The sequence below is a fragment of the Pipistrellus kuhlii genome, unplaced genomic scaffold (assembly GCF_014108245.1).
Source record: "Pipistrellus kuhlii isolate mPipKuh1 unplaced genomic scaffold, mPipKuh1.p scaffold_m20_p_2, whole genome shotgun sequence".
Taxonomy (NCBI): Eukaryota; Metazoa; Chordata; class Mammalia; order Chiroptera; family Vespertilionidae; genus Pipistrellus; species Pipistrellus kuhlii.
In genome coordinates, this window is record NW_023425515.1 from 132,892,736 (window position 1) to 132,910,916 (window position 18,181).

Sequence of the window (18,181 nt, forward strand, 5' to 3'; positions counted from 1 at the left end):
GATTTTGCCCTTCCCCAGGACAAAAAGTACTTGCTAACTTAAGTTAACATCTTTGAGATCTTAAACACAGTAAAGCTAACGCATACTTTTATCAGTGGGAAATTTTCAAAAAGAAATAATACTTAAAACCAAAGTTACAAATTGCAATCTATTTAAACTTTAATTTGTGCATCTGTGGTAATTTATGACTGCAAAACACTTCTTTCTTAGAATGACATAATTAAAGGCACATTTCATTTGAATGCATAGTGTACCATTCTAAAATATTTTAATTTCCTCACAAAGTGCTTGAGCAGTCACTTAAACATACAGTAATAGCAAAATATATTTACACTCTATAGAGTTTAAAAATTTTAAATCTGACTAAAATATATATATATATATATATATATATATATATATATATATATGTTTAAAACTACAGAAAAAATTAGTGCTTTCTTCAGCTTAATGGTGTGAATATACCCTGCCCTCTAATTTTTTTTTTTTTAGTGATTGGCTTCAATTTAAAAAAATTTCTGTACACCGTGTAGTTACAAAAATGCCATCAGTTTTTAATGCTAAAAGCCTATTTTAGACATTGCTTTTTATGCATATTTGAGAACCTGAAAAGGTGAACAGACTGTACCTCAAAAGTATTTAGTGTGTTTTTTTAAAATGTGTTAATACTGTTTAAAGCCAGGCAATTAAGCTAAGATCCTCTATTGTCCTTTACCAAAAGTCAACTGGCATTTAAAAATAACTTGAAACAACATATTGCTCCTTCTAGATGATTATCTCCCAAAGGATCTTGGGTGATAATCAACTTGAAAGGAAATATAAATTATCTCTGAACCATTTGAATTATTCTCAGAATACAGCAAGAACATGCTAACACCCTCTGGCAAGGCTGAAATATTTATAAATGTTTTTAGCTCAAGTCTCTGCTTTCATGTTTCTCATGATTTAAAATTGAACAGTTTTTAAGACATGAGACCACTGTGATTAAATGGTAAACGGTTAATTCAGAATGTTCAGTTAATAACTTGCTATTCCTGAGGTATGATGACCCTAATATGCTAAGCACAGAATCAAATATGTTATTATTGAACTAAGGAAAAACAATGAAGACATGGACTGGAAGGGAAAAACAAATGAACAAACAAAAATATCCAAAACTCCAGGCAAATGGAAAAGTCATGGCTTACAAAAAAGACTTTTCTATAAGAGCATTCAAAAAACCACGAAAGGATCCTCTGAAGAGTTGTAAAAAGTACTTGATCAAATTATTTTTGAGACTTTTGAGGTACAGCTTTAGTGTTATAATTTTTATAAAATATAGACTGTTTTATCAAAAATATTTATACATTCTGTTACAATATATTGCTTTTGCCCTTAGTAACTGCCAATATAAAATCTGGATCTAGTGGCCTAAAATGTACAAATGCACTTAACAAATGCGGGAGTTTGAGGTGTCTGCTTGGCCACTGTACAAAAGTGATGAAGTGGTGAAATTAAATAATAAACCAACATAGAATACATTACAACTTGCACATATACATGTTCACAGCATGTATACAATGATAACCCCTAGGTTTTAACAAAGAAATAGTTCCCTTCTACAGTAGACACAAGAACAAGATGAACTATGTTGATAAATGTACAATGAATATCAAAAGAAGCAGTAATGAGTTCACTGATTTTGGAGGAAGGTATGACTGAACATGCTGAGTGTCTAGACTTTGGGAATGCATATAGGTAACACAGTATCTTGGTTCAGGCTAATCAGAAATTCTCATTCTTAACATTTTAAGTAAATGCTGATATTTAGTTGTTCTTGTTCATTTCATGGTTTAATAAACAAGTGTTTGGCAAGTAGCTCTGTTGAAAAGCTGTGAGGTCCTGTTAAATGGTTGGTAAAGATAAGGCAATAAAAGTTTTCTCCTAATAAATATAAAAAATTTATAAAACAAGACATAAATTCATTTCATTAAAAAAGGCCTAAAAATGAGCACTAACTACCACTACTTTTTTTTTAATATTTCAGTTATTTCTTTAAAAAAATAAGAGCATTTGCCTTATTCAAACAGAATCATATGTCTGACTAGTAACAGCATCCCAAGCCCTTTTTTCATTTAAAAAATTCAGCTAAGTCAAGTTAACTGATTCATTTTCCTTCCACTTAAGGCAGGCAGACATACAGCCAAACTAGGGACTATAGAAGGGCATATTTGTGTGTTTTTTTAAAAAGAATATTGATCCAAAAGTATTCATTTGTGAGAGATTTTCACACCTGATGTTCATTCAGCTTAAACTTCATGAAACTGTTTCCAGTGCTCAGATTTACATTGAGAATACATCAAGAAGCTACTTTTCAGAAGATATTAGAAGTACTTTAAAACAAATCTTCATGTGTTAAAAAAAAAAAAAAAAAAAAAAAAAAAGACTCAGAAGCTACTGGTGGCACAGAGAGCAAATGAAGAGTTGCTATTTTTAAGAGGTCATCTTGTAGTCAGTCTGCTTGATTTCACAGTGGGTAGGAACTTAACACCAATCAGCAATGTAGTCAAAATCTCTGAACATTTCTTGCTCCTCTTCTGAAAGTATCCTTGGTTCTCGAGGTGGAGTCAGAATAGGTACTTCTGAGGTAAATTCATCATCAAAGTTACTAACATCTTCCCGTCCTCGAATGGTAGGTACAAATGGCGGCTTTACTTTTTTGTCCATCAGAGCACTCCAATCGATTAGCTGAATTACAAAATATAAAATGTCCAGTTTAGTTTCCTACTCCTAATGGCTATAATTTCAGAAAAAATTCTAAACTTTCATACTTACTCGGAAAAATGGGTGCTTTTTAACATCCTCTGCATCTTTCTCACCAGCTCCAAGGCGCCTCTCAGGATTTCTTCTTAATAGCTAACACAACATAGAGTTAAAAAGTAAAATAAAACTTCATTAATAAAGATTCTCATAACCTACAAAGATTTAGATTTCTTTTTATGTGTTTGTCTAAATCATGCATGTATGAACCGAAAAAGAACTTCTAGTCTTTCAATATAAAAAATTTAAATAGTTTATAAACTATTAATTCTTACCCTTCTCATTATGGAAATGGCTTCTGTAGATAAGAACCTTGGATACCTTACTTCATCATTTACAATACTGTCAAAAACCTCCTCTTCATCATCACCAGGAAAGGGAGACTAGAAGAAATATATCTGAGTAAGTCAAAATAATTTTCAATATAGTGAAATCTTATACCAATCCAAAGCAATAGCAAGAACCAGGTAGTGAAATAAACAAAACAAAAAAAAAAAACTACATAAATAAAAAACACCACACACACAAGGACCAAAGAAGCTACAACAGACATATATCTATTGCCCAGAGGACACACCATATACTTTCTGAAATCTTCCTTAAATTTATTTCACAGATCTGAATAAATTTGGTCAATTAATCCTATATAATAAAAGGCTAATATGTAAATAGACTGAATGGTGGAACGACCATCGCTATGATGCTCACTGACCATTCACTGACCACCAGGGGGAGTGCTGCTCAGCCATAAGCCCTGAGCCAAGCTCATGGCTGGCGAGCACAGTGGCGGTAGCCTCTCCCACCTCCATGGCAGCTAAGAGTGTCCTATTGCCAGCTTAGGCCCATGTGAGGAGCAGGCCTAAGCTGGCAGTTGGACATCTCCCGAGGCTCGCAGACTGCGAAAGGGTGCAGCCTGGGCTGAGGGACTCCCTGCCCCACCATTCCCATGCACAGATTTTGTGTACCGGGCCTCTAGCCTAATATAATTTTTTATTTCATTCCATTTTATTTCATTTATTTATTCATTTATCTGGCCAGACAGCAAATCTTTTAAGTACCTACTACATAGTGGGAAACATTTAGATAATAATCTTTAAGAATGATAATAATGACTCTGAGTCATAAAAAAAGTAGTTATATTACATTTGGTATGTCTATTTGATATCAAAGGGATAAACTCTCAACCATGTTAATGTGGTTATACAATATGGCTTATCACCTCAGAATTTCAGATAGTTTAGAATTGATTGCTCGCCTCCTATAAGTTATGAAAGACTAAGAACCAAGCAGTAATTCCAAGGATCAATGGAATAATAGGGATCTTTGACCTGAGGAATCTGTGAAAATGAATTCAGAACCCAACTTCCTGGAGCTGAGCTGCACATGCTACTGTGCATATGTAATTTCAAACCTTTTAGTTATCAAAACTTCAGTTTATTCATTCATTCATTCAAAATACATAAATCAAATACCTACTATATGGGATAATATAATTTCTTTCAGGAATGAAGTCAGGGAAAAATTCTTTCACAAGGATATGCAATCAGAACTTCAAGTGGTAATAAAAGTACTTTTGTTGACTTAATTAGTCAACTTTGTGTTTAAAAATGTCACTCTATAAGTAAAAGTTTATCTTCATATTTGTTAAGATATTAAAGTTCTTTGTTTCTTCAAACAGATTATAAGCTAACAACAAAACACACAAATGTGTTTTAAACACATATAAAAATGCAGTAAGCTGTTCAGCTGTCAAGTATCTACTCCAGTATGTATAACCCATTTGGCACAGGGAAAGGAAACCTGGTACATTCATTAGTTTATTTCTGTAGTTTTATCAGCTTCAAAACTTGTACAAATAAAACTTCAAAACAAGTATCACATGATCTCACTCATATGTGGAATCTAACGAACAAAATAAACTGATGAACAAAGTAGATCCAGAAACACGGAAGCATGGAACAGACTGTTGATCTCAGAGGGAGGGTAGGGGTAGATGGGAAGAGATCAACCAAAGAATGGATACAGACAATGGGGTGGTGAAGGCCCTGGGGTGGAGGTAGGGAGGGATGGGGGCAGGCTAGAAGAGGTCAATGTGGAGGAAAAAGGGGACATCTGTAATACTTCCAATAATTAAGATTTTTCAAATACAAATTTGAATATGCATGATATGTTTAGGGAGTTTTCAATTCTTTGTAAATAATAGATAAATCAGATATAAACTTCAGCCAACCTCACTCTTATAATAGTTTAAAAAATGTTATTGCTAAAATTTCACCAATGCTATAAAATTATAAAGCATATTGATGAGTTTTAAGTTTAGTTCTTTTCCCAACTATCTTCTTATGGAGGTGTTAAAAATAAATGAAATTTTGAAAAAATTCTGAAGGAATAGCTAGCTCCATTGTCTTAAGAGTTTAGTTAATTAGAAGCTCTTTTTAAAAAATATGGAACAATAGCTTCCTCACTTGTACAATGCCTATCTACTAGTCACTTTAGAATAGGAGGAAATAGAATCAATTGGCTCTTAATTCTCTATTATTTTGCAATAAACTTATTTTTTTTTGCATGTCATCTCTAAAATGGAGGGTAAATTTTAAGCAAGCATAAAATTTTTAGTAACTTAAATTTCATATGTATCTGAATGCTACACTTAAAAAACAACACAAAGCAACAAATATGTTACTTTAAAAAGATTTTAAGTATGCCAGAGTTCACAGAAACAACTATCATGAATACATACTCTGTCTCTCTTAGAAAGTAAAGATCACCCTGGATTAGGGATAAAAAACATCTTTCCATCTTAAAACAGCATATAGCACTTTTTTAAATAGGGGTAAAAAATTCAGTCCTGAACCATCGGTCTTAGGACAGAAACAAGGTTAGGTAGATTTAATACCCTATCCTGCAGATAGCAAAATATAATGGTTTCCAGAAAACCAGGTTTAAAATGAAAGTCCTACCCCCTGACAGCTGTGAGACTTTAAGCAAGTTACTCAAGTTCTGTTTTCATTTATCTGAAAATAAATGTAAATTAATATTGAGCTTATTAAAGGTTGCTGAAAAATTAAATACGCTAAAATTTATAAAGCACACAGAATAGTACCTATCACATAAGCCTTTTAATTAGCTATTTCTTTCCCTCTTTTTCTAAGTATTCACTCCAATGCTGTTTGGATGAACTGAAATAATTTATTTTTATTTCTTTGAGTAAGTGCCACTAATGACAATCACAGAAAAAAATTTTAGAAATTTTTGACATTCAATAATTTGGTCATTCTTTCATTCATTTATTTATGCCAAGAATGTATTGTACAAGGAAGGTTGTTGGCACCAGAGAAACTGTAGAACAATGAACCAATCTCAAAAGATAAATTTTCTTGCATCTTGAGATCAAGATTCTCTAAGTAGTTTTCAATTACTTATCTAAATATTGACTTTTCCCCAATTCCACCCTAATTTATCACAGCCAACAATTTATAACTAAAACAGATTAGTCTCTTACTACTGCTTTATTTATTAGATATAACTCACTATTTCCTCAGTGGCAAAATTTCAGTGAACAACTAAGTAATCCCCAGAAATGTACTTCTAGTTAATCTAAAGAAAACAGTAAGAAAGTTAATTTTTTCTGGTACTGGCACAAGAAAAGACATTGATCAATGGAATGGAACAGAGAACCCAGAAATTGACCCAAACCACTATGCTCAATTACTATTTGACAAAGGAGGCATGAACATAAAATGGACTCAAGACAGTCTCTTCAATAAATGGTGTTGGGAAAATTGAACAGATACAAGCCAGAAAAAAAAGAAAAGAAAGAAAAGAAAGAAAGAAACTAGACCACCAACTTACACCATACACAAAAATAGACTCAAAATGGATAAAGGACTTAAACATAAGAAGGGAAACCATAAAAATACTAGAGGAATCCACAGGCAGCAAAATCTCAGACATATGCTGAAGCAATTTCTTCACCAATATAACTCCTAGGGCAATGGAAACTAAAGAGAAAATAAGCAAATGGGACCACATCAAAATGAAAAGCTTTTGTACAGCAAAAGAAACCATCAACAAAACAACAAGAAAGCCCACTTCATGGGAGAACAGATTTTCTAAGGTTATCACAGATAAGGGTTTAATCTCCAACATTTACAGGGAACTTGAATAAAAGGAAGATAAACAACAATTAAAAAATGAGCAATGGACCTAAAGAAGACATAAGGAAGGCCAAGAGACATATGAAAACATGTTCAAATCACCTTAGAGATGCAAATCAAAACAACAATGCCGTACCATCTCACACTTGTCAGAATGGCTATCATCAACAAATCAACAAATGGCCAGTGCTGGCCAGGATGCCAAGAAAAAGGAACCCTCATGCACTGCTGGTGGGAATGCAGACTGGTGCAGCCACTGTGGAGAACAGTAGGGAGTTTCCTCAAAAAACTAAAAATGGAACTCCCATTTGACCCAGTTATCCCACTTTTAGGAATATATCGCAAGAAACTAGAACCACCGATCAGAAAGGATATATGCACCCCTATGTTCATAGCAGCACAATTCACCATAGCTAAGATTTGGAAACAGTCTAAGTGCCCATCAGCAGAAGAGTGGATTAAAAAATGGTGTTACATCTACACATCGGAATACTACACTGTGAAAAAAAGAAGAAATTCTTACCATTTGCAACAGCATGGATGGAACTGGAGAGTATTATGCTAAGCCAGTGGTCGGCAAACTCATTAGTCTACAGAGTCAAATATCAACAGAACAACGATTGAAATTTCTTTTGAGAACCAAACTTTTTAAACTTAAACTTCTTCTAAAGCCACTTCTTCAGAATAGACTCGCCCAGGCCGTGGTATTTTGTGGCAGAGCCACACTCAAAGGGACAAAGAGCTGCATGTGGCTCGAGAGCCGCAGTTTGCCCACCACAGTGCTAAGTGAAATAAGCCAGAGAAAGATAAATATTACATGATCTCACTCATTTGTGGAATACAATGAACATAAACTGATGAACTAAAAGATCCTGAGACACAGAAGTATAGATCAGACCTTCAATCCTCAGAGGGAAGGGAGGGGAGGGGAGAGAAAGTGGCAGAGATCAATCAAAGGACTTAAGTACATGCATATAATAAGCCTAACCAAAGGACACAGATACCAGGGGGCTGAGGGCATGAGTTGGGGATAAGGACACATATGTAATACCTTAATTAAAAAAAAATTATACATATAAAAAAAGAAAGTCAATCTTTTCAAGACTGCTATACTGTTTTTGATGAAAGTATAGCTGACTTTTCTTTACTGGTATATAGGACATTCAGTTTATTACTAGTTTTCCTGTTATTCTATTCCCTATGAAATATTCAGTTATATTATATCTTAGAATCATACCATAGCAATACCAAAATACAAGAAACTACTTTCAAAATACTGGTAATGCATTCCATAGATGACATAAAAATCTAAAAAAGACAGTGAAGGTAATATAGAATCATAGTTAATTATTAGTACATTATAAATATTTATAAAACTTAAGTTCCACTTATGCATGAGACACATTAAGTAGTTTTATAAATAAATGACATGCTTTGTTCTTTCAATCATCTTTCTTTTTTTCTTTCTCACTACTTTATACTGCTTACCTCTCCGACAAGCATTTCATATATTAGTACACCAAGGCCCCACCAATCTACAGCCCTTGTATAAGATGTTTCTGTTAATACTTCTGGGGCAAGAAATTCAGGAGTGCCACAAAATGTGCTTGTTCTATCACCATATCCCATTCCTGAAAAAGGTAAAATTTAAATATTTGTTAGCAAAGAAAAGATCTTGAATGAAAATCAGAAGATATCATTAAGCAGCAAAATTAAAGTTGCACATTAGTGCATGGTGACCAAAGTCAAGATATACCAAAGACTTTTAAAGAAAATGTTAAAGGTTGTTATTGAGAAAACTATGCTAAATAGCAACCTTATTATTTAATCAAATGGTAAAAAAATTTTACTTTATTTACTTATTTTCTCTTTCTTGTCATTACAAGTGACAACAATAGAAACTGACTGTGAATTTCAAATTTTATCATTTTTTTCAAATCAATCTTTTTAGTAAGTTTATTTACTTCATTATATTGAATAAAAATAACATTAAGTATAGTTTGGAAAATACCACAAAAGCAAACACTTGGAAAATCAAGAGTTCACCAAATGTGTTACATAATATAGAAATATGGTACCAATATTTTTAGCTAACTGGTTTTCAAATATATGTTCCCTATCACAATTTATTTAATCAACTATACATTCTACATATTGAAGATGTCTCAATGTATCCTGAAGTATTAAAAGCTCATAATTGTTTTCTTATGAGAGAACTTAAATGAAAAGACCTCAATTCTAAATACAAAAAGGTCTGCATTTATAAGAACTGAATTCTCAAATAAGGTTATAAGTTTTATTTGAGATTAACTTAATTATACCCTTTAAGACCAAGACTTAAAGAGTGAGAAATGTTTGCAAATTTTATTGAACATTGGTCATATTACTTTTTCTTCAAAAGTGTTACTTGTAAAAAGAGTTGATATAATATCTATATAAGTTCTACACAATCCTTTTAAATGCCTTGGCCAAGATTAGGAAAAAGTTAACAAAGATGGAAACAGAACTAATTTCTTTATTTTTATTCTGTGCCCTGATCACACAACTAAAACACGTTAATACTTTTGGCACAAAACTACTCTAACTTCTTCCTCTTAATTTTTAAATGGTAATATTATAAAATCTTAATATTTTAATGTAATGTATATACTGTATATCATGTCTTTTATACTAATACAGTTATATTTCATTCATTCTGATAAATTTAAATTTAAATATCTAAGACTTCAAATTGGTAGAACTCTAGTTAAGTAGTTAACATCAGGCTCCGGAGTCATAAAGATCTGGGTTTAAAAACTGGCTTTGCCATTTATTAGCCATGAGAGCATGGGAAAGCTGTCTTACCTCAAAGTCTGTTTTCCTCAGCTGGATCACCAATTTTCGTAAGATAGTTATAATTTAACAGGATATGAAGCATATGAAACAAAGTGCTTGGCACACTGTAAGTGCTCAAAAATGGCTAGCTATTATTATATAATGTACTATGTCTATTTTTATGACAATGAGAAATATATATTTAATTAGTCTGCTTATTGAATAAATACTTTCAGAATACCTATTATATTCTGGGCATCCATGCCAAGTGGTGGGGACATAAAAATGAGAATAAGACACAATTCTTTCAAGGAGCTTACAGGAAATTGGAGAAAAACAAGTATATACAGATGTCAACACAATTTGATGACTAAATGGATGGAGAGTAGAGAAGAGGACAGAGTTCAGGAAAACTCCACATTTTCAACCTGGGAGACTGAGAGGACTGTGGCACCATCAACTGAACTAGACCAGTGGTCGGCAAACTTATGAGTCAACAGGGCCAGATATCAACAGTACAACCATCGAAATTCCTTTTGAGAGCCCAATTTTTTAAACTTAAACTTCTTCTAATACCACTTCTTCAAAATACTCGCCCAGGCCATGGAAGAGCCACATTTAAGGGGACGAAGAGCCGCACGTGGCTCGCAAGCCACAGTCTGCCGACCACGGAACTAGACTATCGGAGGAAAAGAAACAATTATTTTTATAGCATTTAAGATACTTATTGACTATTCTAGTAGAGCTGTCTAGTAGACAGCTGAATATATATGTTAGGAAGGGAAATAATAGATTTGGGAATCATCTATCCTAATAAAAGGGTAATATGCTAATTAGACTGGGTCAACCAGCCATCTTTCAGATATCTGACTTCTTTCTAGACAAAGCCACAGGTCGAGGCAGTGGTGGTTAGGGGTGATCAGGACGACAGGGAAGGGCAGTTGGGGCCATAAAGCCGGCATGGGAATGGTGAGGCAGTGATCAGGCCAGCAGATTCGGTTAGGGGCAATCAGGCAGGCAGGCAGGTGAGCAGTTAGGAGCCAGCGGTCTCAGATTGTGAGAGGGTGCAGGTTGGGCTGAGGGAAACCCCCCACCCGGTGCATGAATTTTGTGCACTGGGCCTCTAGTTAATACGTAATTGCTAGTTAAAAACTAGCAGTGAAGAGCAATGGGCTAAGGACAGATGCTGAAGAATAAAAACATTTAAGTCAACATTGTCCAATTCAGAGAAGTCCAATAAGAGAAAAACATTTTTATTGAATTCAGTAATTAGGTCAGTGGGTAACTAATGGACAGTAATATACTCACAAAGTCCATCTGTTCTTTCGTTCATTCATCTAACTATTTATTATTATTATTATTATTATTATTTTTATTCCTCACCCAAAGAGTGAGGACATTTTTTCTATTGATGTTGAGAGAGAGAGAGAGAGAGGGAGATATGTGAGAGAAACACATCAATGGTTGCCTCACACATACGCCCCAACTGGGGGCAGATATGAAACCTGCAGCCAAGGTATGTGCCTGGACCTGGATTTAAACTGTGTCCCTCCAGTGTGCAGGTTGATGCTCTAAACACTTTGCAACACCAGCCAGGGCATCATCTAACTAATTATTAATTGAACATTCACTGAATACTTAAGATTTGCCAAGCATTACCCTATATGCTATAGAAACAAAGCTGAATAAGAAATAAGATGCTACCAATGTGGAGGGGTAGACAGATAATGTTCCTTACAATACAACGTATTAAATGTAAAGATAAGAAAGAATACCTATTTACCATATGTTAAGTAAGCACTGTGTAACATACTTATCTCCAATTCTCATGATACTCCTAAACAAGGAGGATTATATTTACTTTATAACTGAGGAAATACTCAACGAGGTTAAAAGTAATTCCTCCAAAGATACAAAGCAAACAAGTCCAGGCTCTGTACACTTCCTTATGCTACCTCGGATTCAAATTTTCCCAGTTTACTTATTTACTTTTGAATATATAGACAGGATTATTGATATATATATATATTTTCCTTTTTAAAAATGTTACAAGTTTTAAGAAAATAGAAGTTATTTTATTTAATTCACTCCATAGTCCCAGAATAGTGAAAACTTTGGTGCTTAACTAATTTTTTTTTTTATAGAATAGTGATAGAATTATTAATCATACAAAGAGAATCTTTGTTTTATACTCTGATTTCTGAAAACCTAACTTTATTCATACCCACAGAATTCTTAATATGTGACAATTTAGGTGATATGAATAATCCATAATGTTTTAATAAAGAATAAATTAAAGTTAAAAATACATTCTACTTTCCATAGACAAACTTGAAAACTACCAAAGTACAAAGGAATAGTAATATATTACAAAAAGAAACTTTAAAATGTCCAATTACCTTCTTTGCAAAGGCCAAAATCAGCAATTTTCACAAAGCCTTCTGTATCTAGCAATAAGTTATCCAATTTCAAATCTCTGTTCAGGATTAAAAAAATGAGAAAGAAAAAAAACACACATTAAAATCACTAGAAAATGTAGTAAAAAAGTCATTCCATTAGGAGCTGTACTTTCTCTTTGCTAAAAACAACTTTTTCAAATTGTGATTTGAGATTTAAATACTATATTAGAAACATTCATTTTTCTTCCATTTGTATGTAGTACTCCAGTGTTTTTTAACCTTTTTTGGGCAAAGGCACACTTGTTTCATGAAAAAAATCACGAGGCACACCACCATTAGAAAATGTTAAAAAATTTAACTCTGTGCCTATATTGACTATATATAAAGTAATTCTCTTGAATAGGAATCAAATAAACACAAAGAAAGTATTTTATAATTACTTTATTATGAAATATTAAGTAAACAAAATAGTGAAAAATTATAAAATTGTCTTGTCTGCACCTACGGCACACCAGGCAACATCTCGCGGCACGGAACAGCGGTTGAAAAACGCTGTAGTACTCTACATAATATAGTTTCTGAATAATTTTCCTGTTATATAGAACAAGAATGTATTTAATAAATAATATTTTATCTATTTAAATATATACTTAAAAACATGAAAGGAGTTTAAATGTTTGCCTATACACCATCCATAAAAAAGAAATGTCTAGCAGTATAAAGAAGGTATTGGGGGCAAGCTTAACTTTCTAAGAGAATAATTCAAAATAAAGAAAAAACTATCTACCCAGACTAAATGATTACAAATTAAGTTAAAAATAGTTTATCCTGTGAGTAAAACAGGACCATGAGGATACCTTTACCTTGAAAATATTGTTAGAAGTTTGAGTAAACTAATGTTTATAGTCTCCTAATTCTGAATGGCCTTTTGATAATTTGCCTACTCTAGAGCAGTGATTTTCCAGTGGTGTGCCGCAAGAATTTTTAAAGCATGCAATACCTGATTGTTTAGTTAGGGCACTAACCTCTTTTCCCTTAGATTGTCAATAAAAAAATGACAACAGTCTATACAACAATAGCCATCTGGTATGAATGAATCAAAATTATTCAGATTAGCAAAAAATATATTTTTGGTATGCCATAGAATTTTAGCAATTAGTTTTTGTGTGCCATGAGATGAAAAAGTTTGAAAATCGCTGGTCTAGAGCAATGCTATTCAAAGTGTGGCCCATAGACTAGTTGCTGGGCTATGCACTATTTGTTCTGGCTCTGTGATTTGATAAGGAGCTTGCACCAGATATAAATCAGTTGTCACCAAAGTACACTGTTTGGTTGACAGCAAGACTCAATGAAGCAGCAGATGATGCTTTAAACTCTGCTACAAGCTACTTATCTTAACATGAAAAATTTTTGAGCAGCACTAGTTTTACAGAAGTTTTCTGCAGTTGAATGTAAAATATTCACCAGGATGAATATTGTTGGAACTGTGTTATCAGAGGCCGACTTATAATTTGACTACTATAATTCCACAATGGGCAGAGGTTTAGGAACAAAGAGGTCCATCATATAATTACTGTGTTAACCGTATCTTTCAAACCTGGAATTTAACTTTTGAGAGGTCACTTATTATATGAAAGAGAAAATTAAGGAAGCTGATTAAACAAAAAGATCCTTCTTAATTATCTTTAATTCTAATACACACCAAAGTAAGCCATTATCAAAACTTCACTTACCTATAAACAATTTTGTGTTCATGTAAATACTGCAGCCCAAGAACTACACATGCAGCATAAAATCTGAAAAATTAAATAAATGTTTAATAAATTCCACTGATCTTGAATCCTAGTTTATACTTTTATACTTCAAAGCAGATTTCTATAGTTAACTAATTTCACAAATATTTATTTAGTCCTTACTATATGCCAGACATAGTAAGAGATGTGCTAAATATTAAATATTAGAGGGCGGAGGGGGGGGAAGGGAGGCACACAGGGAGCAAGCCCTGCCTGCTGTGGCTCAGTTGGTTGAGGATTAGCCAGTGCACCAAAAGGTTGCTGGTTCGATCGCCAGTAGGGGTGCATATGGAGGTACCAATTAATGTTTCTCTCTCCTCTCCCTTCCTCTGTCACCAAAATAAACAAACAAATAAATAAAAAATCCATATGAAAGAAAAAATACGATCTCTGCAATGGAAGCCATTAATTAACTTTGTCTGATGGCTTCTACTGTAGTCCTTCAACCTGGTCTGTAGACCCTCAGCCTGGCCTGTACAAGAAATTACAATATGCTGTAAGGGCAAAAGGACAGAGTGAAGAAAACTTTCAAAGGTGAAATATAGGGCATTCCCTTGAGAGGGAAAGAAATAGAGGTGTAAGAGGCATAATATTTTTGAAAACAATAAGTTTACCATGGCTAAAGTAAAGAATGGAGAAGTAACGAGAGAGAAGGCCGAAAAGAAGCTTGGGATCAGCTTGTGAAGGGTCTTGATATTATGGATACTAAGTTTCTTTTCTCTTTGTGATAGAGAATCAAACTATTTTAATCAGATTTGTGTTAGATGTTTCTGACAGTAGTATGCAGGTTGGAGTAAAAGTAGGTAGATAGCCAGAGGAGAAAATAAGAGATAAGGCCATTAGGATGGAACAGATGGAAATTGTGAGAACCTTTATTGTAGTGCCAACTAAGAGAAAGTAATGATAGATTTAAGAGAAATTTTAAAACTAGCATGACAGGATTTAGTGTCTCATTGGCTGTTGAGGATGAGGGAAAGGAAGGCTTAAGATGACGCCCAAGGTTTCCTTCTTAGTGTAATGAATAGGTAAAAAAAATATATAGTAGTCAAAAGTTGTGCTGGGAAAATGAGTTTGGCTTTAGATTTGTTGACTCTGCATGAAATTAGTGCACAGGTGGGATCCTTAAGCCTGGCTGGCGATCAGGGCCGATCAGGTCACCCTCTCCTCCTTCCCTTGCTGCTGCATTGCCACTATGCGGTTCCCTGCCTCCCCTCCTTCTCATTCCCACACCACTGATTGTGGCCTGTCTACCAGAGAGGAACCACAGGAGATTTCAATCCCCAGTTGAAATGTGCAGGAGGCAGCTGATCAATGATTCTCTATCATCGTTGATGTTTTTATCTCTATTTCCCTCTCCGAAATTAATCAAATATGTATTTTTAAAATGCAAGGTTTTTAGAGGAAGAAAGAAAAAAGGACGGGGTCATTTGAGATCTTGCTCACATTAAGGTGGCCCTCAGGGGATGACAGGTGAGTGGCAATGGGTAGAGCAGGGCACTGCGGGCTGAGGAATGGGCTGTAATGACTGGAAATGTCTGTGACAGTGACACCAAGTGTTTGTTGGGGCCATCGCTGGGATCACTCATCCCTAAGAGGTTTTGATTCCGGAAAGGAGAAATACAGAGATCAGTGGGTCTCTCTAGCCTAGAAGGTGATGCAGGTGGCAGGGGCAGGCTGCCCTGCTTTCCTAAAAATGTAAACACACGGCCAAATCAATGGCCAGTCACCCCTAGTGGCTGAGTCCTGCCATTCTCTGGCTATGCTGTGGTTCTAGGAGGCTGAAGTCACACCTGAGTGCATGTAGTAAACAAAGGGGCGGGTAGGAAGCCAGAAGCTGTAGCTTATGCAGTGCAGGCCAGGCAGCGCTGCGTCCACTGTGGAGCAGGATGGGGAGCAGCTGTTGGAGCAGGAGGGGCTGTGCTTCCTACACCTCACTGGTGAGTTGCTGTGAGCCGAAGGACTTGGGGGCACCACCAAGGTTGGTACGTGGTCCATCATGGCACACCAGCCAGGCCAGGCGGCACCTATGGAGGCTTTTCCCTCCAGGAGCCACTCTTTCCAGAGTGGTGGCATCCAGTCACTTTCCCTTCTCCCAAATTTTTTTATTGGAAAACAAGCTCTTGGCTTGTGGTTCCTGGGATCCCTGGGCCATAACATGTGCCTCCAGGTCTCACTGCACACATACCCCCCCCCCCCGCCCCCACACACACACGCACCCCCTCCTCCTGCATTGAATGTCAGCCCAGCCTATGCCCTCTTGCAATTCAGGACTCCTCGGGGAATGTCTGACTGCCAGTTTAGACCCGATCTCAGCCTGGCCTATTGAAATAAGGTCTAAACTGGCAATTGGACATCCCTTTCACAATCCAGGATCCCCCGGGGGATGATGTCCGACTGCTGGTTTAGGCCTGATTTCAGCCTGGTCTGCGAGTATTGTGCCTAAACTGGCAGTTGGACATCCCCCAAGAGATGTAGCAGTGCTCCAAGAGGAAGGCAGCCAGGGAGGAGCCTGAACTGGGGCCAGGCGCCCTGCTGCTCATGCTCATCCCGGCCCGCTGTGCTTGCTGCTGCTGCTTGGCTTCTGGCTGAGCAGTGTTCCCCCTGTGGGAGTACACTGACCACCAGGGGGCAACTCCTGCATTGAGCATCTGGCCCCCCGGTGGTTAGTGCACATCATGGTAACTGGTTCTGCTGTAATGGTCACTTAGGCTTTTATATATATAGATGCCTAACATAATGCCTGATATGTGGTAGGCATACAGAATGAGGAGGCAAGTAATACATAAATGAGTGAATTAAAAAAATGTAGATCTGTTTTCAGTGTAGAATAAATAGGTTATTAGGAGATACTTAGGAGGAGAGTCAATTCTTAACTACACAAGCAAAACATGGATATTTTCTCTATCAAATACATAGAATACCCTTGCCCCAAGGCATAGCATTATATTTATTCATCTACCATCTCACCCCAAAGTGACTATCATCCATAGAGATAACAATTCTTGTCAGTTTGGTGAATGTTCTTCAAAGTTTTAAAATTCAGTTAGATGTACATGTAGATAAAATAGCTATGTTTTGTGTTTACTTATTTTCGTCGTTGTTAATCCTCACCTGAGAATATTTTTTCATTGATCTTTTGAGAGAGAATGAAAGAGAGGGAAGAGACAAAGAAACAGAAACATTGATATGAAAGAGACACATTGACAGATTGCCTACTGCATGTGCCAGGAGGAGGCCAGGGATCAAGAATCAAACCCTTGACCCTTCAGTATGCGACCTGATGCTCTATGCACTGAACTAAACTGGCCAAGCCTGTGTTTACTTATTTTTATCAAAATAGAACACAATTTAAGAAAAATGTAATATGCAAGAATTTAGAAATATTTATTTGATAATACATTAGATCTTATATAAATACTTGTCAAAAATTTAAAAGATTTAACTAAGGTCCACTAGAACAAATGTGATTCTAAAATGCTAAGGTGGTTATTTATACACTAGAGGCCCGGTGCATGAAATTCGTGCATGGGGAGAGGTGTCCCTCAGCCCAGCCTGCACTCTCTCCAATCTGGGACACCTTGAGGAATGTCCAACTGCCCGTTTAGGCCCAATCAGGTGGTCAGACATTCCTCTCACAATCTAGGACTACTGGCTCCCAACCGCTCACCTGCCTCTGCCTGATTGCCCCTAACCCACTTCTGCCTTCCATCCTGATTAACTCTAATCACTCCCCTGCCAGCCTTATCTATGCCTAACTGCTCCCTGGCTGGCTAAATTGCCCCTAACTGCCCTCACTTGCTGGCCCAGTCACCCCTAACTGCCCTGGTCACCCCTAACTGCCCTCCCCTTGAGGCCTGACCCCCCACAACTGCCCTCCCCTGCAGGCCTGCATGCCCCAAACTGCCCTCCCCTTCTGGCACCTAACTCCCTTCCCCTGCTCACCCAGTCACCCCTAACAGCCCTCCCCTTTAGGCCTGGTCACCCCTAACAGCTTTCCCCTTTAGACCTGGTACCCCCAACTGCCCTCCCCTGCAGACATGGTCTCTCCCAACTTCCCTCCTCTGCTGGCTGGGTCACCCCTAAGTTCCCTACCTGCTGGCCTGATCGCCCACAACTGCACTCCCCTGCAGACCTGGGTCCCTTCTAAGTGCCCTCCCCTGCAGGCCTGGTCCCCCCAAACTGCCCTCCCCTGCGGGCCTGGTCCCCTTCAACTGCTCTC

The 18,181-nt window shown here is 36.3% G+C and overlaps 1 protein-coding gene across 9 annotated transcripts in view; it reads right to left on the minus strand.

Moving 5' to 3' along the window:
- Positions 1-655: 655 nt before the first annotated feature.
- Positions 656-18,181, minus strand: part of PKN2 (protein kinase N2) — a 143,449-nt gene continuing 125,923 nt past the window's right edge. For 8 of the 9 annotated variants that reach the window (XM_036446881.2, XM_036446875.2, XM_036446880.2 and 5 more), the window contains 6 exons: positions 13,903-13,965; positions 12,170-12,246; positions 8,445-8,587; positions 3,075-3,182; positions 2,815-2,895; positions 656-2,727 (listed from right to left, as the gene is read on the minus strand). In XM_036446881.2, the coding sequence (XP_036302774.1) occupies positions 2,524-2,727; positions 2,815-2,895; positions 3,075-3,182; positions 8,445-8,587; positions 12,170-12,246; positions 13,903-13,965 (676 nt within the window). In that variant the 3' untranslated portion in view covers positions 656-2,523. Of the gene's footprint in view, positions 2,728-2,814; positions 2,896-3,074; positions 3,183-8,444; positions 8,588-12,169; positions 12,247-13,902; positions 13,966-18,181 lie in introns of those variants that run through there. The other variant, XR_004989461.2, reaches the window with a different exon arrangement.